The sequence below is a fragment of the Silurus meridionalis genome, chromosome 23, assembly GCF_014805685.1.
Source record: "Silurus meridionalis isolate SWU-2019-XX chromosome 23, ASM1480568v1, whole genome shotgun sequence".
Lineage (NCBI taxonomy): Eukaryota > Metazoa > Chordata > Actinopteri > Siluriformes > Siluridae > Silurus > Silurus meridionalis.
The window spans coordinates 14532307-14556046 of NC_060906.1; the positions used below are offsets into that span (position 1 = coordinate 14532307).

The 23740-nt window shown below is 37.3% G+C and overlaps 2 protein-coding genes across 4 annotated transcripts in view; both read right to left on the reverse strand.

The window, feature by feature from the left end:
• Nucleotides 1-292: 292 nt before the first annotated feature.
• Nucleotides 293-14128, reverse strand: yy1b (YY1 transcription factor b). 2 transcript variants are annotated; one of them, XM_046835974.1, is made up of 6 exons: nt 12937-14128; nt 7594-7756; nt 4488-4523; nt 4148-4208; nt 3758-3916; nt 293-1428 (listed from the first exon to the last, which is right to left on the reverse strand). In XM_046835974.1, exons 1-6 carry the CDS (start codon nt 13490-13492, stop codon nt 1246-1248), a joined length of 1158 nt encoding a protein of 385 aa, XP_046691930.1. In that variant the 5' UTR covers nt 13493-14128; the 3' UTR covers nt 293-1245. The 2 variants fall into 2 exon arrangements, with proteins under 2 accessions (XP_046691930.1, XP_046691931.1); XM_046835975.1 differs by lacking the exon at nt 4488-4523 and having other exon boundaries at nt 12937-14126.
• A 102-nt stretch (nt 14129-14230) lies between these two features.
• Nucleotides 14231-23740, reverse strand: part of evlb (Enah/Vasp-like b) — a 28174-nt gene continuing 18664 nt past the window's right edge. For both annotated transcript variants that reach the window (XM_046835973.1, XM_046835972.1), the window contains exons 4-13: nt 19086-19149; nt 17052-17122; nt 16600-16886; nt 16204-16298; nt 16049-16094; nt 15786-15828; nt 15536-15596; nt 15164-15224; nt 15019-15076; nt 14231-14914 (exon numbers count right to left, since the gene is read on the reverse strand). In XM_046835973.1, coding sequence (XP_046691929.1) covers nt 14877-14914; nt 15019-15076; nt 15164-15224; nt 15536-15596; nt 15786-15828; nt 16049-16094; nt 16204-16298; nt 16600-16886; nt 17052-17122; nt 19086-19149 — 824 coding nt within the window. In that variant the 3' untranslated portion in view covers nt 14231-14876. The remainder of the gene's footprint in view (nt 14915-15018; nt 15077-15163; nt 15225-15535; nt 15597-15785; nt 15829-16048; nt 16095-16203; nt 16299-16599; nt 16887-17051; nt 17123-19085; nt 19150-23740) is intronic.

The following is a 23740-nucleotide window of genomic DNA, read 5'->3' on the forward strand; positions in this document are numbered from 1 at the left end:
CAGGCTCAAGCCGCAATGTTAAGCAATGGCACTGAAACAGCTCACAATGAAGAGCAGTTACTCAATTCCCATCCCAGTCAAATGAACACAATTTCTTTTTTAAGAATAATGAAGTCATTAACAAAAACAAGGGCATGACTCACCTCTTCATACCTTGACCACAAGAGGTCAGCACATTTTCCAAAGTGAGCAAGAAAACACACTTCAGGGTCACGCCAGATAGACAGAAGGCATTAAGAGGATGGCGTACAGAACCGCACTGCTTTTTGAATAATATTTATACAGAGGAAACTTTGAGACATTGATGTTTAATTGTTGACTGAAATACATGACAATGTAATTATTAACAAAGAATATTTCATGATTTATAATACATTACAAAACAAAAAGAAATGAACTCTCACATTGTGGTTTATTGTGAGATTGTGGTTCAATATATGGGTTTAAAAGTGAATGAAGGTTTCTTTGCCATGTGAGACGGTGTAACAAAAGAAGAAAGCAACTGATGACAATGCTTTAAAGCACTTGAAATCACACTGCTGCCCATTTCTACAAGATCTTCATACATCCATACAATACACATATACAAGGTTATTCAATGGTTAGATTACAACCAAAGACAAAATGAAACAAACAAAAAGATATCTTTTTACATAAAATACTTTTGAAGTATTGTCTTACAGTAACTATAACCACCCTTTCAAGAACACACCCTAAGCAAAACCTTAAGTCCTCAGGGATAAAGAATAATCACATGGTTGCAATACTAAGTACATTCCAAAAATAAGTGTACAATATGCACACTTGAGAAAAATACAAAATTAAAAGCTATATCTATGCAGACTGGTGAAATGTATGTAATAGTGAAAAGAAATGAAGCAACTGCCAAAATGTTCTTGTTCCTTACTGTGGTAAATAGCAACGTCTACAGATGAGTGTCCAGGAGAGCCATCATTCTGCTGGCTGCGGTAAACCATCACAGCGTGGGACGAGCAGCTGGGCCGGACACGGCCGTGCTCTGCTCCTCGGTAAGGGATACACGCTCAGAAACAGGGGTTTCCAATGTTTCACTTTGTGTCTTTTACAATATGCCATGATTAAACCGCAAATCCATTGGGTCGTCGTTTCCGCACTCCTTAGGAGAACTACAGAAGCGCACAGTTCATTCCTCCAGTGTTTTAAGATGCTGTCACGTTGAGGCTGGATTCAGGTGTGAAAGAAAAAAACAATCCAGAACAGAGCTGCTCATTGGTTGTTTTTGGCTTTTGCATGTGTCAGGATGTGAGACTTAAGATTGGTAGACTGAGCAAATTTTTTATTGCAGCCGTCGAAAGGACAGACGTATGGGCGGTCTCCGGTGTGAATTCGCACATGTGTGCGGAGGTTAAAGTCCAGGGAGAAACGTTTCCCGCAGCCCTCAAAAGTACACTAGGCAAGAGAGATAAACATATTATTAGAAGAATACAACTGCAGGAAAAACTTATTTCCATTGGGCATAGGTCCACAACCAAAATAACATGTTATACAGTCATTATTGATGCATTACAGCTTATATTGGTGCATGTCTTCCTTATTTGTTTTAGATATTAGCATTGTTTTTTAAATAAAAATCGAGGAAAATTATTTTGTTTAGTCCATTTAACTAAACACGGAGCACCGTGTTTCCCCCACGGACCATTATAACTGACGCACCACCCGCTAAACTAACGCTGCAGAATGAAAAATGAAAGAACGGGGAGAAAACAGTGAAGATTCAGGCCAAAGAAAACACCAGAAAGATTCCAAAGTTTGGGATCATTTCAAACTAAAACAAAGAAAACACTGTACAGTGCGGTTACTGTTTTTAAAGTCATTTGAAATCGATTTTTATATTTTTATTTATATACAGTTCGGTCTAAAAGTCCCTGGGCAGTGGCCGAGTAGAGCAGAGTAGCGGAGCACATTTTTAAAGCTGGCGATAAACACACTGATTTAGTGTGTGGAAAATTTCAAGCAGCTTTCCGGAGACAAGAAAACCACATCACAATACTGTGTGAGATTTAATAAATAATCACGAGTGAGAATAATTACGAGTTTCATTAAACGAATAGTTTCCCATAACCTGCTCTACACGGTCACTGCAGAGGGACTTTCTGAACGCACTGGATTTGCATTTTGATGTAATATGGCAATTAAATGCACTAAGCAGGTCTTTTATTTAGTATTTCTCTTCAATAACAAAAAACTAAGTACTTAAAGCACAAACACTCTTTTTATACCAGGTACAAAGCGAACATTACCTTCACTTCTACTCTGTGGGTGCATATTATCTGGAGATATTCCTATCTTTTATAGAGAGTGTATAAGAATGTAATCTCATATAGAGGAGCACACAGCCCATAAAAATTACTGACATGACAGATTCAGACAGGATTCAAATCCCAAGATACGCCTGTAAACCTTTCATTACCCGACCTCACTGTGTGCAATTAAATCACTCCGAATAGGGACAGAGAGAAAATTGAAAAACATTTAATCAATAAGCCTTTTCATCAGTAACTTCATTTCAGCCAATATAAGCTAGTTAAACAAACAGATTAATCAATGAGATTAAAGGAACCAAGTGAAAACTAAGCATTTCTTCCATTCACGTCTATTTTCCACCCAATGGAAATGCAAGTGATTTTACTGTCATCACAGCTGGCGAGAAATTTGCTAAGACTATAACCTCGTGCTCTATTAGCTCCTGTTCGAACGTGTTCTTGTTTTAAATGTGCCGTGGAGAAAAAGCACTCCGTGTCACAGTTTAAACCCGAGTTTGGCCAAATGTTTATACCACACATCACACACAAAGCCCACAGGCGAAATACAGCCTGCTGTCACATTTTATTCTGTATGTATGAACTTGGAAAAATAAAAATATATAAACAACTCTAAGTACCCTTCTAGTCAATGATTCTACTATATCTGGAATTCACACATATCTGTAGTATAGCCACTGTGAAGCTCACAAGCTCACATCTCACACGTGTTGATTTTAATCAGTATCCAAAAACGATTCAGAAAATTGACGGGTGTTGGTAATGGCATACCCAGAGATGCATTTCAGTGTAATTTGAAAATATATAAAATTAAATTATTAGAGTTTTCATGATCTGCACAATGAAACTGGTTTAAAAAAAAAAAAAGAAGAAGAAGAAGAAAAAAAAAGGGTATGCCCACACAACTAACAGTAGTACAAGTGGTGATATTTAATCACTGAAACCACAATTTACCGGAACCCATTTTTGCCGTATTGATAACATTGCCATAAAGTAGCTGTATGACAGACATACTGAAGATTTTTAAAGTAGTTGGAAAGAAATTGGGAAAATAACACCTTATAAATCCCGGTCTCTTTTTCTCCTCTTACCGCTCGTACGCCTCCCAGCGCCCTAGATCCCTATGATTACAGTGTAACTCTCCGGCTAATAGCGTTTAAACAGAAACGGCGACTGTTCATGATCCTGATTGGTTAATCCTGTTTCTAATCATAGCAGCTGGTAGGCAATAAAAAGCGATTAAACTAAATCCCTGAAAGAAATTAATCCTTTAAAATCATGGTTTGTGCCCCCCCCCCAAGAGACACGAAAATTCTAATTACAGAGCCGAGTTACTGGTGTGAATCAATTACATTTATTTTTCCCAAATAAGTAACTGAACATGCAGCACCTTTTTGTCTGGTCTTTCAATGTTTCATAAAAAGTGGGATTCTGAGTTCGACAGAGGGGATACTAACCTGAAAAGGTTTTTCTCCGGTGTGAACAAGTTGGTGGCGCTTTAGTTTTGAACTCTCTACGAAGGCTTTCCCGCACTCTGCACACACATGGACCCGGGGCCCGTGGGTGTGGAGGTGCTTTCTCATTGCAGAGTTATCCCTGAACATCTTCGTGCATCCCTGAAAGAAATGTCACAAGGTTACTCCTGGACCAAATTAAAGCTTGCTACCAAAAACCTATAAGTGCAATGTTTTATAAGAATTATTTTATTCATTAAAATAAATTTATATAAACCTGTGAACTGTGTTGCAAGTGGATTGTGAATAATGTATTAGCAAAGCTTTTAATCATCCAAATGAAAAAAAAAAATTAAGATTAAATACAAAAATATTGAAAAATGACACACTTACTTTGTGGGGGCAGGCTATCGTTCTGGGTGCGTCGTCCTCTTTGACCTTTCGTGGTTTCATTCTGAGAGAAAAAAAAAAAAAATAAATAAAAAAAACCTGATGAGCTGAATGAAAACTGAATATTACTGAACTTATGGCTCATAATAAAAACTCTGTGTATCTAATGTGCACACATCATTGCAATGCACATTCACCAAGACCATAATAGCTGTGTGATTTCTATAGTTATACCATCAGTGACCCTTGTGAACAGTAAAGATTTTAGCCCTTTATAGACCCATTGAGAATTACACAAGCTCCGACACCAGTATGACTGACAGGTCACAGGTCCGTGTCTTACCGTACTGGGGCGCGACCCAAAGAGCCGCTATTGTAACTGTAAGAAAAGACCTCAGTTAATACTTATTTACTAACCATGTATAATTAAATATAACCTATGATTTTATTTTATTTTATTGCAGTTGGGCTGAAACCATTCCTCGAATAACTCGAGTACAAAAATGTATCAAGGCAAATGCTTCGTTTAGTCAATTCAACTAAAGATGGAGCACTGTTTCCCCACGGACCATTATAACTGATGCACCACCCGCTAAACTCTGGAGCGCACTGGACAGATAAACACAAGACTCTGCAGAATGAAAAATGAAAGAACGGGGAGATAACAGTGAAGATTCAGGACAAAGAAAACACCAGAAAGATCCAAACTTTGGGATAATTTCAAACTAAAACAAAGAAAACACTGTACAGTGCGGTTACTGTTTTTAAAGTCATTTGAAATCGATTTTTATATTTTTATTTATATACAGTTCGGTCTAAAAGTCCCTGGGCAGTGGCCGAGTAGAGCAGAGTAGCGGAGCACGTTTTTAAAGCTGGCGATAAACACACTGATTTAGTGTGTGGAAAATTTAAAGCAGCTTTCCAGAGACAAGAAAACCACATCACAATACTGTGTGAGATTTAATAAATAATCACGAGTGAGAATAATTACGAGTTTCATTAAACGAATAGTTTCCCATAACCTGCTCTACACGGTCACTGCAGAGGGACTTTCTAAACGCACTGGATTTGCATTTTGATGTAATATGGCAATTAAAAGGCACTAAACGGGACTAGTTTTCACAGATATTATATGCAATTTCAGCGATAACATTTACATTTTTCTAAAAAGAAAAGACGTGTTAATATTAAGAGACCCACCTTATTTTCTCTTTCTAATTTCTTATTGCTCTTCAATAAAGAAAAAGTACTTCTCACCCGATTACTCGATAGAATAATCCACTAAAAGAATCGCTAGCAGCAGCCCTACACTGAAGTTCATGCACTAAGGGCATCACTATTCCAGCTGAAAATAAGCCTTTACACATTATGAATCACACAAAACATTTCAAGTAGAAATTACTTCGGTGGTTAAAAAAAAAAACAAAAAAAACAAAAAACAACATATTTTAAACTAAAATCTATATAAATTCATTAAATGATTTTCACTCTGGAGCTGTAATTGATGTTTAAAACCGCACAATGGGCTCAAGCTGAAGGGAAAATCCTTTGTATTAATTTCTTTAGTCTTGATTTCCTAAGAGTTCCACACAGCGCGCTGATCGGTAATTAGCTGCTAACGGGATTTCTAGTTTGTGACAAATCCTTTTAAAAACCTCCAACCAGAGTGCATTTACAGAGTGATTAATTTCAAGTCGCAGCGCATTCGCCAGTCAATGTGCTGAGCAGCCGAACAATCGTTTGTCAGAACATTCAATAGCAATGCTGACCACTTTCACCACATGACAGACCAGAACAGCAAGTGCAATGTTTAGGAGCGTACAATAGAAAGAACATACTAAGAAATTTAATATGGTGAACATGATGGGTTACATTGTACTACAGCCTTTCGTTTCACCAATGTTTTTATAAGAACACATATGGGCTGCAGAGTGGTTTTTAAGTCCCTGGGGTCTGAATTATCAAATTGATCTTGATTTATCCAGTTCGAAATTTCTGCCTAAGAAGTGCGAAAACTGGCATTTATCACGTGTGTGTGCACTGCTGTACACAATGGATGATAAATGATGGTTCCAGTGCATTCCAAATTGCTTTGTTCATGCACGACCAACCTCATCTGCATAAACTTACGCCCCCAAATAACCACATATAGTGAGAAGCATCCATTTAAAAAGCCCAGTATCCTGCTTAGGATATTGCTAGTTGCTCATGACACAGAGCATGGCAAAGAGTCCACACGATCAACGGAGGCATGATACTGGTGCAGAATGCAGAGATTACAAAAACGATTCGTTTCATTATTTTGAGTGATTTGTGAAAGAAATATACATGTACGTTTTGTTTCTGGCTTCATGTCCGAGTGCTGCTGTTCTTATTACGTTCAGAAAACATGCAATGGTATGAAAATGTCATTACCTTTGTCGTGTATTTGCTGCCATAGTTCGACATGTTTTCCACAGCAAAGAATACAAATGCATGGAAAACCAGTCATTATTCGATAACGCAGAGTTCAAATCTCTAAAAAGATATAGATCAACTGAAATTGCAGCGAGCAAATGAAATCGCATAAAAAACCCCACTGATCACTCTCAGCAAAGTGGTTTCTAAGACCCCTGATGAGACTTTGAGCCGATTTGACCTCACAATGTCAATCGCACAGACCCCTATTACCCAAGGTTTTTCAATCCTGCTACAGGAGTACCATCTTGCATATCTTTTTCCATTCTCTAACAACCAGTTAAGTCTGGCTCAGGCTTATTAATACATTTTAGCAAGAAACACTTGGGTCTTCATACATTAGGGTCCATGTACCAGTTCTTCAAACACATCCAAGAACATGATTAGTGTAGCCACAGTGAGCTTCCTTTTAGATAAGTGTGCACTTTGCTTTAGCCAAGAAAGCAGAAAATCACAGGTTTTAAAGTGTCTTGCATATCACCAAAGCAATGTATCAAAAAAAGCGTAATTGCTATCCATGGGCATAAGCCTTTATAGTAGAAACATTAAACTGTTCTGTTTGTTCACACTGAGGGTATTTTTTTTCTCTCTTTATAAGAGAACTTTGAGGGGGAAAAAAAAGAAGAAATTATCCAAAACATAGAAAGCTTTCATTATTGAACTCGCAATACTCAGCAACAAAGCGAACCACTTCGCAAGCCCACATACAAAGAACAGAGCCTTGGACCAAGACAGAAAAACACCTGACCTAAACTACTGACTACCACACACAAACATTTTTTCTCTGTAACAGCAGACAGCTTATTATCCAAATGATATGTTGCTCAGAGGTGTCTGACAGGTCAGTCCTCATTCAAACACACATTACTGTAAGGTTGCAATGACCTTTTTAAGTGTGATTCATTCTGAAAAACTAAGTGCCCAATCATGTACAGTAGCTAACTTCAGTCACCGAGTACTTAAGTATATGTGTGTGTTCATCCGTGTCTCACCTGGCAAATTCTGCAAGCTGTTTGGGGTCAGACAGGTCGATGCCCGGGATGCCACCAGGAGGAAGCTTTTTTCCAGTCATGTATTCAGAGTAATCTGGAGGCGAGTTCTCGCCAATAATCTGCTCCTCCACCACTGTTTCATGGTCAATGTCCTTTTTATCATCTGAAATAAAACCAAATTTTATACTAGAATTTAATAGACAAGTAAATAAAACCTTTTTTTTTTTTTTTTAATGACAATCTTGTCTAAATCGTGCAACATCCGTGTAACTAGTTATGGCTTGTTTTATCACTCAAACACATTTCAGTCACAACACCATCATTTCGCTTCGATTAACACAAATGAATACCGCAATGCCCAAAACACTCCTCTGATATTCAGCACACTGCATAAAACAACACTAAAACTTATTATGCTTATTGTTCATGCTGACCGTTTCTAAAAGAAAAAAAAAAACTGCCACTGTAAGCAAATTTTGCTGACGATACACAGATGAACAAATACGCATTCCACATCAAATGTCTGTTCAAATAACATTTGCATAAAAAAAAAATTTGCCTCGTCTCCAAACGCAACAGTGGCGTTAAGCTATCCAAACAAAGGCTTTAGACTGGTTCAAGTGCTTCCATGTGCTATTGCAAAAACTGTTGAACTAAGAAATACCGAGCAAATACAGATGATTATGCATCCGTTTTCTGCTAAATGTACACAGGTCTCTGACTTGCATTAGTGCATTCAGCAAGAATGAAAACTGTGAGCCTGGTGTGTAGTAAACTGACACACCGAAGTGCAAACAATAAGAAGTGAGAAGCAGCGGGGAAGTGGAATTTTACATGTTGCAAATAAGTGGAAACTGATCGTATATTCTATAGTAGACTGTTTGGTGTTTATTCTATAGTAGACTGTTTAGTGTTTATTCTATAGTTGGCTGTTAAGTGTTTATTCTATAGTAGACATTCTATAGTAGACTGTTTAGTGTTTATTCTATAGTAGACTGTTTAGTGTTTATTCTATAGTTGGCTGTTAAGTGTTTATTCTATAGTTGGCTGTTAAGTGTTTATTCTATAGTAGACATTCTATAGTAGACTGTTTGGTGTTTATTCTATAGTAGACTGTTTAGTGTTTATTCTATAGTAGACTGTTTAGTGTTTATTCTATAGTAGACTGTTTAGTGTTTATTCTATAGTAGACTGTTTAGTGTTTATTCTATAGTAGACTGTTAAGTGTTTATTCTATAGTTGGCTGTTAGTGTTTATTCTATAGTAGACATTCTATAGTAGACTGTTTGGTGTTTATTCTATAGTAGACTGTTCAGTGTTTATTCTATAGTTGGCTGTTAGTGTTTATTCTATAGTAGACATTCTATAGTAGACTGTTTAGTGTTTATTCTATAGTAGACTGTTTAGTGTTTATTCTATAGTAGACTGTTTAGTGTTTATTCTATAGTAGACTGTTTAGTGTTTATTCTATAGTGGACATTCTATAGTAGACTGTTTAGTGTTTATTCTATAGTAGACTGTTTAGTGTTTATTCTATAGTAGACTGTTTAGTGTTTATTCTATAGTAGACTGTTTAGTGTTTATTCTATAGTAGACTGTTTAGTGTTTATTCTATAGTAGACTGTTTAGTGTTTATTCTATAGTTGGCTGTTAAGTGTTTATTCTATAGTAGACATTCTATAGTAGACTGTTTAGTGTTTATTCTATAGTAGACTGTTTAGTGTTTATTCTATAGTAGACTGTTCAGTGTTTATTCTATAGTTGGCTGTTAGTGTTTATTCTATAGTTGGCTGTTAACTGTTTATTCTATAGTAGACATTCTATAGTAGACTGTTTAGTGTTTATTCTATAGTAGACTGTTTAGTGTTTATTCTATAGTAGACTGTTTAGTGTTTATTCTATAGTAGACTGTTTAGTGTTTATTCTATAGTAGACTGTTTAGTGTTTATTCTATAGTAGACATTCTATAGTAGACTGTTTAGTGTTTATTCTATAGTAGACTGTTTAGTGTTTATTCTATAGTAGACTGTTTAGTGTTTATTCTATAGTAGACTGTTAAGTGTTTATTCTATAGTAGACATTCTATAGTAGACTGTTTGGTGTTTATTCTATAGTAGACTGTTTAGTGTTTATTCTATAGTTGGCTGTTAAGTGTTTATTCTATAGTAGACATTCTATAGTAGACTGTTTAGTGTTTATTCTATAGTAGACTGTTTAGTGTTTATTCTATAGTTGGCTGTTAGTGTTTATTCTATAGTTGGACTGTTAAGTGTTTATTCTATAGTAGACATTCTATAGTAGACTGTTTGGTGTTTATTCTATAGTAGACTGTTTAGTGTTTATTCTATAGTTGGCTGTTAAGTGTTTATTCTATAGTAGACATTCTATAGTAGACTGTTTAGTGTTTATTCTATAGTAGACTGTTTATTCAGCTTGCTAACTTCTTAAATGCAATAATCTTGTAACCTTTCACTTCTGCACATTCCCTTCAATGCCATAGCCTTAGAACCATTTATCTGTACTTCTTAACGATGTCCACACAAATCTCTGCACTGCTATAGCCTTTATATTTATTCACTGAACATATGCTTACATATATATCACATGCTGTAAATATGCTACATATTTATCTGCACTTTTGCACGATTGCTACATTTTGCACTTTGGTAGATGCCAAACTGCATTTCGTTGCTGTGTACCTGTACAATGCAAGGACAATAAAGTTCGCTTGTTCGTTCGTTAGATCTATCAATCTATCAATCTATCTATCTATCTATCTATCTATCTATCTATCTGGGATGCACCGAATATTCGGCCACCGAAAATTTTCGGCCGAAAATGGCCCAAAAGTGCATTTTCGGTTTTTGGCCGAAAGACTTTGATCACCGAAAAAAACGCGGCTGAAACAGTTTGTTGTGATGATGCAAACAGAAAACGCGGCCTGCACGTGCATGTCTGAAACAACATGTCTGCGGTGTGGACGTGTTTCAGTATATCCGAGAAAGACCCACGGATAGCGATTTGCAAAACATGTAATGCCGAAATTTCATCTGCAAAGACTTTCTCCACGTCGGGTTTAATTTATCACCTGAAATCCAAACATCCGATCGCTATGCTGAATATGAGAGGAACACGGCACAGAAAAGTAAAACCCCTCCGAGCATGCGCACTCCGTCTGTGGCGGACGTTTTTGAAAAGGCAGGAAGTTTCCCAGTGATAGTGTTGTATTGTTGTATCTTTAAGCAGTTGCACTTGTTCTGAATGCACTTTGTTTTTATGAAAGAACATATTTAATTTTACAACCTTTCAGCAGGCCAGAGGGCCTGTACATTATTATTTAATGTACACATGAGTGCATTTAAGTTAAACATTTAAGTTTGAAATTTAATTTATTTTATCCTGTGCATTGTTGCAATGTGCTATAAATAAATATTTTCATAATTTGTAATTGATTTATTCATTAAAACTTTAATATTAATTTATGCAATTGAAATGCCTTGATTTTAGTAAGGTTAGTACACAGTCATAGCCATAAATGCAATGGTAATAATAATTGGCATAATTTCTTTCGGTGTTTCGGCCTTGCTTTCCTCTTTTTCGGTTTTGGCCCAGAATTTTTATTTCGGTGCATCCCTACTTACTGACTTACTTTCTTACTTTCTTACTATCTATCTATCTATCTATCTATCTATCTATCTATGAAAAAAGCAGGAATTTCTCAAATTATTCTGCACTGACAAAAAGCCAAATCAAACAAAAGATTTGATCTAGTGATCTTTATGACTAGTCACATTTCAACAGGGTGCCTTGTCCTGTGCAAATCACTACACACTTACTGTCCACTTTATTAGGAAAACCTGTCAATTCATGCAGTGGCAGCATTGCCAACAAAAGACATCAGAATGTAGAAAATGTGATCTCCGTGATTTGTAACTGTTACCAGGATGTTTGTGAAAAGAGATTAGTTGAAGATAAGGACGGTGGGGGAGTCACCTGGCCGCTTTCCATCTCTCAGTTGTGCAGTTTGCACAAGCCTGGTTACATGACAGCCTCAGAATTGTGTTCTCGACTGATCTGTTCCTGAAACCTGATAAGATCATCTGCTGTTCTACCACATCCACCTCAATCTTAGACGTTTTCTGCATGCCGAGATGCCTTTTTTTCTCACCACAGTTGTAAACGGTGCTTATGCAAGCTAGATTCCCCCGACAGCTCAGACCATTGTGGTCATTCTCCTCTGATTTCTCTCATAAGCAAGCTCATCCAGAGCTCATTCAACCTGCAGACCGTCCAATCACAAGACAGACGACTCAAAACACTGCTGTGTGAGAAATCTGCAGATTCAGAAGTTTCCCTAAATACTCAAACCAAACGTTTCAGCAATAACAATGGAAAAGATGACACCAATATGACGGGTTTTCTCTTTGGACTGTTTATACACGTCGTCGTGCATGTCGGATTTTAATGATGCACGGGCTTTGCTTTTTTTATTATGATTCTGAAATAGAAATGAAGTCGTAAAACTGTTTATAGAAAATGCTGAAAACTAGTAAGACAGGACAAAACACAGCCTGTCTGATCACTCTGTGTTACAGTATACGGACACATGACTGTGATAGAAAGCATTAAAAAGTGAATTTTTATCGCTCATTTGGTAAATCACGCGTTTAATCCAACCGCAAACTATGTAGTGTATCTACAGTCCGACAGCTGCTGTTGCTAATTTAGTTAGCCGGCTATATAAGGGGAAAACCTATTCGGCTTAGCCAGCTAGCTACATACAATGCTAGCTAACGGAAATGCAAATGACTGAGAGGAAAAAACAATAATAATGCAGTATGGTCGTTTTTTTTAACCGTCTCATAGAATTGAGCCATATTATTATTATTATTATTATTATTATGTAAATACCTAAGTAATCAAAGCCTGCTTTCCTTCCTTACTTGCGTTTTTATATACCCCATGCTAACCATCCAGCCTGCCGTTAGAGGCCTACAGCACGGACGAGCAGCGCGCTCGCGCCAGCCAGCCGCCGCCATCTTCGTTCGGGCGCGCCGTCGCCATGTTTTCGGGCCGCCATACTGGACTCGGGGAACATGGCGGCGCCCAGCAACATTCAAAAACATGGCTTCCCTTCAAAACAAAAACACGAGAGTCGAACTCTCGGCGTGTTCGCGCACAGGAGACTGAGGGGAAAAAAGGGGAGACTAAGGCCTCGACTCGTGAGGAACAGACGGTGAAAAATAGAGCATGCAATCAGACAACGCCCTGCAAGGCCGCGCTTTGTACAACACTAAACCAGCGAGCGGAGAAACTTCCACATTGAACGCAGACACAACTTACCCGACGCCCACATCGTCACGGAGAATTCCCCTTCCAGTGTCTTTATCTGCACCTGTTTTTGCTCCCATTTTCTCCCGGTGGCCTCGCTGGCGCTCAGGTACGACTTTTTACTCGCTTTCTTCCCACTGCTTCCCCCTTTCTTCATACGGCCCACGGAACTCTTCCCGGCTACCGTGACCAGAGTCTGTCCGATGTACTCCTCCTCAGACCCTGGAGCAGGCACCGGGATGAGGATCTGGTCCTCAAACCCGTCGTCTGTCCGCAGATCGGACTCGTCCCCTCCAACCACCTCCTCCCGGGTCTGCACCAGGATCACCTCCTGATGGTGGACCTGACTCGGGTCATCTGTTACCAGCGGCTGCAGGGCGATCATGGGCTGGTGCTCGTCATCCTCATCCTCATCGTCCTCCTCATCCTCGTCGTCGTCGCCTCCGACCACGGTTGTCTCTATCGTTTCCACCGGGATGGTCTCCACTTCGATCTCGTGAAGTTCCACTATTTCAGCCGGCATCTCCGAGCCGTCCGTCTCAATATACAGCGTTTCGCCGGATGCCATGTTAAATTCCGCCAGCTTGCTTGCTTACTTACTTGCACACACATATACATATGCGCGCGCAGCGCTTGTTGCCCCACTAACTTACACACACTTACATACACATACACACCCCCTCAGCGAAACGATCGCTTCCCTCCTCTCGTCGGCAATACAAATATCTCCACTTCGCCTCTCGGCGAGATCACGGCGCCTCGCCGCTCTACTTTCAAGTCTCGCGAGATTTCAGACAGCCAATTTATGACGGATGGAGGGTGAGCAATATAATAAATAAGCCCTTTTAATACTTAACGCACAATTATGTCAGAAAAGATCTATCACAAAACCTCAGAATATTAGGTTTTTTTATTTCTTATTCATTTAAAGGATATTTAGAGAATCAATTCATTTTCTCTTGAACTGTCACTCTGTCAGATAAGTGAAAATGAAATACAAAGCACAATAAGCGACGAATAAAACCTCATTCAAAAACCCATTCAGATTCTTTGAGTCTTCAGAGTTTGTGGCAAGGAGTGTTATTGCCTCTAGGGGACGCTGTTGAGGTCAACTCCTGTACAAATCTCACAAACTGATCATACTATTTAATCTATGCAAAACATTCTCACAATTTTATCTTATGTACCTGAAAGCAAGTAATAAAAAAGGAGGGGGGGGGGGGGGTTCAAAACAAACAATATCTCTCTCTGTATCATTTTAGCCAATAAACATTTTATTAACAACATGATCACAAATACTCTGGTGTAGTGTTTTTGTTTTTGTTGGTTTATTTTTTTTGCAAGATTGCAATATCCAAAAAGAAAGTTTGTCTCCTGTCCCTCAGTGTCATGTTCCACCTTGCTGTTAGTGGTTACACATCTCTGTTGCCAAAAGGAGTTAAAAAAATCTTTTTCTTTCTTTTTTTTTTTTTTTACAAAATCATGGTGAGAAACAAATATTGTTAATGTGAGCAAAGGAAAATAAGTCAAACAATGTAAAAAGGCTGACATAGACATATTATTATTATTATTATTATTATTATTAATGTCTGTAAATAAATACACAATACCACCAAAATAAACACTGCTACCACCACCACCAATAATAATAATAATAATAATAATAATAATTATAGCAATTAAAAAGAGAAGAAAAATCTAGAACAAATTCCTATAAAGACATTAACCACTTGAAAAGGTCTTTGCCAAATATAAACAGAGAGGTCAGTGCAAGTGTCTTCCATTTGTTTTTATATCTGAGGTGTACCACAATGTAGACTACATATTGAAGCAAACTGATACATTTGCTTTAATATGGCGGTAACGCTGCTAGGTGTCGTCCCGTCATCAGCTACAGCAGTTCCTGCCACGGGTCAGGGCTCATAAACGAGGGATCACATGAGGCTGGGAGATTATGTCGTACTAATTCTACTAAGTTCATGTCTGATGGCTGAAATAAAATAAAAACACAAGTTATAAACTAATTCATGATTCATTATTCAAGATTTATAAGGAAGGTCTAATTGTATCATAATTCATTTAACATGAACATACCATCAATGATTTCATCTTTCACCTTGTGCAATTCCCGAACAACTTCTTCTAAGATTTCCTACAGAGAAAATAAACAGCACATGTGAAACAAATCAAAAATAGTAATAAACAGTAAAAAAAAAAAAATGTAATTATAAACTCCTACTTGTTTCATTCTATCCAAGTCTAAGGCGTCTGTGTCAGTGCTACTGCCTACGGGCCGAACTCTGAACAGAGCACAAACACACGCACATACAGATTCGTGATCAGAAAGGAATACATTCTTTATTATCATTACATAATTGTCTTATTAATTTTACTGTAGCTACTAAACAGTTTGTTGCAGTAACTGAATAATATGATTTACTTCAGGTAATTGAAGAGCAGGAAATTATCTAAAGCCAATGTAAATGTACAATATGCTTTTTAAGCATGACAAGAAACTTTTTTTCATCACTGATGAGCAAATCCATTTAAATGAGTCAATAAAAGGAAATCGATTTGAATGAGGCAATTATAGCTTTTATTCATTATTCACCTTGATACCAGTGATGCTCTCTCTGCAGAGTTGGCTCGATCCCATGGCTTCTTTGCACCATCTGCAGGCCGGAATAAAAAAGATTATAGGCTTCTTAACAGCAGTAATCCCTCCTTTTGCACCTTATTCAATTAAAATCATACTAATAAAGAACATGATTCAGCTGTTAGATTTGGCCAAATGGATGTTTTTAATCTGCTCTTCCAGGAGTTAAAAAAAATAATACAAATCATGGTTATGTAACTCATACCTGCGTTCTGTCCTCTAGACATTGGAGAGGAATTTGCATCATCCTGCAATAATGCAAAGTTGTATGAAAGGTTCCTAATAATTAGGCATTTAACTGAATATATGAATTGTTATTGTAGAGGAATTTGAAAACAAAACCCAGGTGATAGACAATTACTTTCAGTGTAAATCATTGATAATTTTTTTTTTTTTATTATTTATTTCTATTATTTATTTATTTAATACAGTAATACTACAGTACCAAACTATAACCTAAGTACTCACATTAAAGCAGTCTCCTTCTTTCTCTGACTGGTTTGCAGCTTTCCGTCTAGAATTGCACAAATAAAAACAAGATATTTCAGAACTACTTTTTAAACAAAACAAAAAAATAAATAAACCCACATCTGGTTGTGCTTAAGAATGGAATTGGTCCTGACCTTCGTGCAAGCAGGGCGTTCATCTCCTCCATCAAGCCCCCACTCCCTCCGCTTGTCCGATTGGCATCGTTTTTGGCTCCTGAATTTTCATCAGACTGTAAACAAACAGGGCAGTCGCAAATTATACAGCCTAACCTCAGTATACACAGCACTTCCACCATACTGTGTGCACACAGGTTTCACAAAGGCCATTTAAGTTTAAACACCTGACATTTAATGTTACCAGAACCTATTAACAGACTTTAGGAATCAGGGATCATCCTGAGCATTCTGCTGTTGTTGTATTAATAGTTTCAGTGCTAATACAAAATAAACAAATTGCTAGGTTTTTATATAAATCAATGCAGCAGACTATATAGCATGTTGCAATTTACATAGCTCAAAGATCAAACAGACCCTCTGCACTCGGCGCAGTTTGGCCCCGGCGATCATGGCGGCGAGGCCAGTGGATGCGTGCGGATCCTCGTGATGATGATGAGGATGAGGATGACCTCCATATCCACCTCCTCCCAGAGGTAAAGGGGGTGGTGGAGGAGGAGGGGCTCCTGCTGTTGGAGGTGGAGGCCCGGGAGGTGCAGGAGGAGGAGGTGGAGGCAAGCACGGACCTCCAATTGACATGACGGGTGGCACTATACTTGGGGGTGCCACCGAGAGCAATGCGGGATGTCCCTGAAATGGAGAGCCTGCCAAAAACGGAAAAATATATAAAACATTAAAAAGTGTAACACAATAAGGAAAACATAAAAAGAGAAGAAGCAGCAAATGAAGGCAAGAAATGTGATTGTTACTAAATACTACCCAATACTACCACACATTAAAATCCACTTATCTCTCCTATATTTTCCTACCTGAGTTGGATGAGCGTCGCTCTCTCTCAATATGTGCCTGCATTTGCTGCTGTTGCTGCATCTCCATCTGCCTGCAGAGCACACATGCGATTTATAGAGTCAGAGAGCAGAGCATATAATCTGCATTACAATCAGCTCAGTACTATGCAATTACTGTCATGCAATAAGACCTCACAGTTTCTCACTCTGCAATGAAGAGTAAGGGTCTGTTCAGAATTCCATTTACATAGGGATCTGGAGTAATTGTATCTCATGGTACATTGGGATTTCAGTTCCTCCATATCTGTCTGTTTTTGTCTCTTGATAAAAATTAACTGTACAGTTCTGTATATCCAGAGTAAACAGTAGGTTTACTGGTTGGCATTGTCTTGTGTTGTCTGTCTGTCTGCCTGCACTGTCTGCCTGCACTGTCTGTCTGTACTGTTTTTCGTCTGCACTGTTTGCACTAGATTGCACTCGATGCACTTTATGCAGCTTTGTGTTGTGTTGTAGCTCTATGTTGTTTAGTGTAGCACCAGGGTTCTGGAGGAACGTTGTCTCATTTTACTGTGTACCACTGTGTATAGTAGAAATGAAAATAAAAGCCTCTTGACTTGACTAAACTTGAATTTATTACTTCATTGTCAATAACTGCTCTGTCCTCGATAGTCATAGTTAATTTAGAACCTATCCTGGAAAATGGCAAGAAAAAATACACCCAGGTTGGTTTTGCTCATCCGCTGCAGAGCACCAGGCACACTTTTTGAATAACATCTAAGCATAACATTTAAACATCTAAAAGCCTACACACCGCACTTAGTAGGAGAGAGGAAACCAAAGAAACCAAAGTAAACCCACAGAAACACAAGGAAAACATGCAAAACTTCACACTGAGTGTAACCCAAGATCAAACTCAAGACCCTAGACTGCCTGTGCAACCATACCACCAGATCTTCTACCAATTCCTGCTTTTTAATGCTTGAACCATCAGAACCATTGAGATAGACATGGCTTCTGGCAATCACAAAAAATAGATGCTTTGCAATCACTTCTTATACATTTACAAGGGATAGTTCACATGATCTCCATAATCTGTTCATTAGAAGATAATCAGAAAGAAAAGATTATAGAATGTATTAAAAAAAATGCAATTATGTAGGTTGAATAAAATAGTTGTTATAATTAGAGCTGTAGAAAACAGTGAAGAATCCTATTACATTCACAAATACCAGTGATTGCAGATTGTATACATTTAAATGACTGTAAATATGAATGTGTAATGCAACATGAGGCCGTGAAAAAAGCAAGACCTTTTAAACGTACACATGAATATGTTATATAATAGATAAATACAGTGATTGCCAAGGACCATTTAAGTGGTTCACACTGCTACGTATTTACATTTACATTGATGGATTTTGGCTGTTCTACCCGTCATCCTTATTAAAATGCTAAGCCTCAGTTATAGGGTTCTACACAGAACCATTAAAGGTTCCTCTTTAATGCCAAATACTTTAGGGTGCTAAATGAATACCTTTTTCTATGCCCCACTTTCATTGTTCTATCTTCGGACTTCAATATTCAGTCTTTCGGTATAATCTTCCAGATCTGTCACCCACACATGTTCTATTCTGGTGTTTCTCATTAAATCTGACTGTGTCATCCACTGAATGTGAATAAATAAACTGTTCTGCCCGTTAAACAAGCATCAGGGAGAACGATGTCCCTTATTTTGCATGAGCCATGACACTCACATCTCGTTGTGGGCCTCACATAACCACACTGTAGTTATAATAGGATCCCATCTACATCTGCCTCTTTCACACCAACTACCAGCATGTCTTCCCTCACCACATCCATAAACCTCCTCCTTGGCCTTCCTCTTTACCAGGAAGGAGGAAAAGAGGAAGGCCAAGGAGGAGGTTCATGGATGTGGTGAGGGAAGACATGCTGGTAGTTGGTGTGAAAGAGGCAGATGTAGAGGACAGGGTGGTATGGGGTTGGATGATCTGCTGTGGCAACCCCTAAGAAGAAGAAGTTATAATAGGATCCCACCTTCTCTGGACCTCCAGTTCTTCTGCTGTGGGACCGTTCTGTACCTGGCGCTGAACTGCTGGACCTGGAAAAAAAAGGTAATTGTAGGGTTTAATTAATCTACAAATTGCCATGATCTGCCCAAACTTTCATTCCTCTATAATCACCATACTTTCTTTTTTAGTTTCATTTTAGGTATGGAAGTTATTCATCAATATGTAATCTTTTGAAAGTTATAAATCAAATTAAAATTAAAATTACATTTTAATTTTAAATATGATACATAATCATATTTAATGTGACATGTAGTAAAATGCTTTTAATGACTGGTCTGACATAAAAAAAAAATAAAAAAAAAATTTAAAGATAAAGAAATTAAATAATCTTCTTTCGGCTTCTCCCATTAGGGGTCGCCACTGCGGATTATCCGTCTCCATACCCCCGTCCTCTACATCTGCCTCTTTCACAACAACTACCTGCATGTCTTCCTTCATCACACATCCTTGGCCTTTCTCTTCTCCTTCTTCTCAAATTGAATATTATAAAACAAGTTCACATTTTTTAAACTAAGCTAAAATGTGTCATTTGAGCATGACTTTTGGCTTTGCAATATCTACTGCATGTAAAAGAATGTATATACTTTGATATGTATTCAGACCAGCTCCTTTAATTCCCTTTAATGCAGTACTCCGGCAGCCCACTCAATTCAAACTTTTCATAATAATGAACCCTATGTGTAGGCATCTCGTCAATATTTTTGCAGTAGGAATATATACTGGCTGTCACTATAAAACATTCCAGTGGGCTAGCACTACAGCAATGTGCTTTCTGTCTTCTTGTGTGCTTTTGCAAATGTTTGAACACTCCAGGGAAAGACAATGCATTTACCGTATATTAACTAAACTCATTGCCTAAATGTGGGCAATATACCTGTCACTTTTACTTACTTTACTTGACTATAATGATGTACAGAAAAAAATGATGTGTACAGAAAAAATTAATTTAAAATTCCCACTGTATTTGTATTGTATCTGTGAAATTGGAAAAGACAAATTATAAAATATATTGTTGTTGTTACAAGAGCAGTATATAATATACAATATATATATATATATATATATATATATATATATATATATATATATATATATATATATATATATATATAACCCTAGATTCTCTTGTATTCAATATAATCATGATTATTGTCGCACAGAACTTTGACGTATAGGGTGTTCAAAACCTGACTGTATTTGACAACACATGCACATATAATGTGTACACACACACACACACACACACACACACACACACACACACACACACACACACAGTAGATGTTTATGTGTTTTAATGAAGTGTTCAACTGTATAATTAGTTTTGTGGTTATTTGCTTTTGTGTTTTATGCTCATGGCCCTGTTGTGTACCCTACCAGACTCAAACAAGATTAGTATTTTATTTCCGATTCCTGCAGATGGTGCAGTGCCCTCTGGCTGTCACACTGTGTTTTACGATAATGATCTAGGCTTGGCAGAAATTCATCAGGAGATTAAAGCTTCAGTCTGTTTCATGTCTGCATGTCTGGGACGAAAAAAACCCAATAACAATAACATGAATACAAATGGTGGACTGCCATCTGTCCATAAAAATGGTGCTGTATTTTTGTATTTTAATATGTATTTTTTCTTGATGAAATAAGAATATTAGCACAATTGATTAAAGAAAAACAAGGCATAAATTGTCCGCCAGATTCAGCTGTAGTGTTGGTCAACAGATGGAAGCACACAGGTTTCTTTCAAAACTAAATAAATAGTAAGACAACAATGAACATGCAAAGGCATACTTTCTGCACCTACTGTAAACTTAGTAAAAAAAAGAAAAGGGAAATAGAAACATGGAAACCTTTTGATAGAGTAATTGGTAATTATGGTAATTGGCAACTATATTGTCTGTAAAGGACAAATGCCATTCATTCCTTACGATCAAAACTCACCTTTAACCCAACAAATAAACCACAACAGAACCTGATCTGGTCTTTTAGAACCTGACACCAGCACTGACTCATTTTTCATTGGAAAACCCTGACAATCATGTGACACAATATAGCAAAATATTGCAAGTAATACAAATTAATCAATTAGGTTAATTAACTAAATTAGGTCTGTATTTAATTTGTATTATATCTAGATGTCTATATCATTCAGCAAAAACACAGGCTCTAGATAAAGTGATCAGCTATTGTGTTTCTTTGTCTGTTGTTGTGAGATTACATGTTTACATTGACCTTTAACATTAACCTGTATTCTTGTCTAACATACAGCGATCCTGCTGGCCTTTACACACACCATCACTGGGTATGAGTCTGGTGGATATTTTCAGTGATATTTGACATGTAATTCAGTCTATCAATACATTGTCTTTATTAAATCTTCATTAGACTGGTTAAGAGTGTTACTATTTAGAAATTTCAATATTCTAGTTTTCTTTTCAACATATAAAATACATTTTGTGACTATATTTATATATTTACAGCATATTAATATATGTCTCGACTTCCCATACAGGATCTAATGCCTTTCCAACATGTCTTAGTCCTCCAAACCATCCTGATTAGAAAAATGAAGACAGAAGATGGACAGAGAGCAAGCAGTACCTACAGGACATCTTGAAGAAGAAGAGCCGGCCTTGGCAGATACACAGACACCCACAGACCAACTCGCTGCTGATCATAGTGCACTCGAGCAATTCATCTCTTCTCTTTCTCTTTCCTCCTCCTTCTCCTGTCTGTCTCCTCTACACTCCTTGCTTCAGGTCTCCTGTTTCTCTACAGGGTAACCTCACACCTGCAGTGTAGCAGCCGGCTAGCGAGCACTGAACAGCTCACATTTCTCTAAAGCACCCTGGACAGCTGCATGCATGACCACAGACACGGTCAAACCAACAGAGAGCACTGCGGCTACAAGGAAATTGTGGGATTACTCACATTTTGGATGTAAATAAGACAGTGTAGAGAGAGTGCTGATATTCTCATGAATAACTTAACAGTGTAATTTATTTGAAGTAGAACAATGTACCTGATCATATTTTTATATGAATAAGATGAAGAATAAGATTTTATATATACAGTATATATAAAATAGTAATGTATTACTACAATAAAATTATATAGAATAGCATAGGTTATTAAAGGACAGTATAAATGAATACTGTGGCAGAAATTGCGGGGTCCATTTTCAAGAACATTGTAATACAGGCACAACCAATTCTTACAGGGTCATGTGGGTTTTATGTTAATGCAATTGTGAGTAAGTGATCATATGGAGTTTGGGGCTTGCATGAAAAGTGTCCTGTGTAATCACACACCACTGTGAGACACAGTTACTGTGTGCATTCAATCCTGTTATTTTTAATAGTTAGGGTGGTTTTAAATGACAAATTTGTTTATACTTTTATGAATAGTTGTGCAGTGGATACTTTACAGCCACCTTACAGTTTACTGTTCTCCCCATGGGCATTAGGGATTTTTGGCTCTAAATTATTATTTTTTTATATCTATTATTAGATTTTTTCGCATTGAGTTTAGACTTGGCACAAACAATGGACACATCCACACATTGTAAGACGTATTTCATGTAAACTAATAAAAGTGTAGCAGGCAATATAAAGAAAAATAGATGCTTCAGTATTAACTTGAAATATGATATATTGCATAAACTCCTTTTTATGCTTTATTTTCAAAATTTGTATTTTTAATTACATTTTAGTCACATTGGCTCTGGCCCTCTTTTGAAATGATTGAACATCTATTAAAATGGTGTGAATCACCAGAAATAAATGTGAGAGACATGGCTTTCTTCCCCTCTAATTTTCAGTCCTCAGTTTTCAGTGCTTATTCAGTGCATAACAGGACAAATTTAGGTAACCTGGAGACTATGATATAAAAACGGGCTTCTTATGTGTTCTTATCTTCCCAAAAACTTATTACACTCAACAACATTTATTATTTTCACAAAGGAAGCAGTTTGTTCTCATTCCACTTCACACTCTTTATTTCTCTCTGTCATTTTGTCTCAACAATAGAAAGAAAAAGCACAAAGACACACTCTACTACTGAACCCAGGGGAACGCAGCACAGCCACTTGGTTTAATTAAGATTAGCACTGTACTGGGAAAATACTTCTCAGTTAATAACTTAGCAGCCCTAATTCAAATGTATCTCCCTATACACATCATTCATGCTCATTATTGTCGCCACATTGAGTTCATACTTTGAATGTCTGCCAGTTTAATAAACGAAATAAAAGAAATTACATGTTAATGCAGAACAAATGGACATTATGGAGGTCTGATTTATTTTGAAAATCAATGTTCGGCTTTTCACTCATTAGTGTAAACACACAAAAAAATTTCAACCAAGGGATTTTAAACAAAAGTAAACCTGTAGTATGTAAATGATTGTATGTTAATGTAAACACTGCTTATATAATAGCAAGCGAACGGTTTTCCGAACCCATTATACATTTTTAGTGACAATAGACACATCGAACCCTTATGCTATGTGTCTACCAATAACATTTTACCTCAGCGCTTAAGCTCTTCCTCTGCAGTAAATCTTTAACAGCCACCTGTGCTGTAATGACAGTGAACACCATTAGAGGGCCTCCTGATACTCACA

What these genes read in the sequence shown, in the direction of transcription:
- yy1b (XM_046835974.1), bottom strand. Translation starts at nt 13,492, where the DNA reads ATGGCATCCGGCGAAACGCTGTATATTGAGACGGACGGCTCGGAGATG. An exon ending in CAGCTTGCAGAATTTGCCAG is followed by an intron (nt 4,524 to 7,593) that starts GTGAGACACGGA and finishes CTTTTCTTACAG; the next exon opens with TTACAATAGCGGCTCTTTGG. An exon ending in CGATAGCCTGCCCCCACAAA is followed by an intron (nt 3,917 to 4,147) that starts GTAAGTGTGTCA and finishes CATTTCTTTCAG; the next exon opens with GGATGCACGAAGATGTTCAG.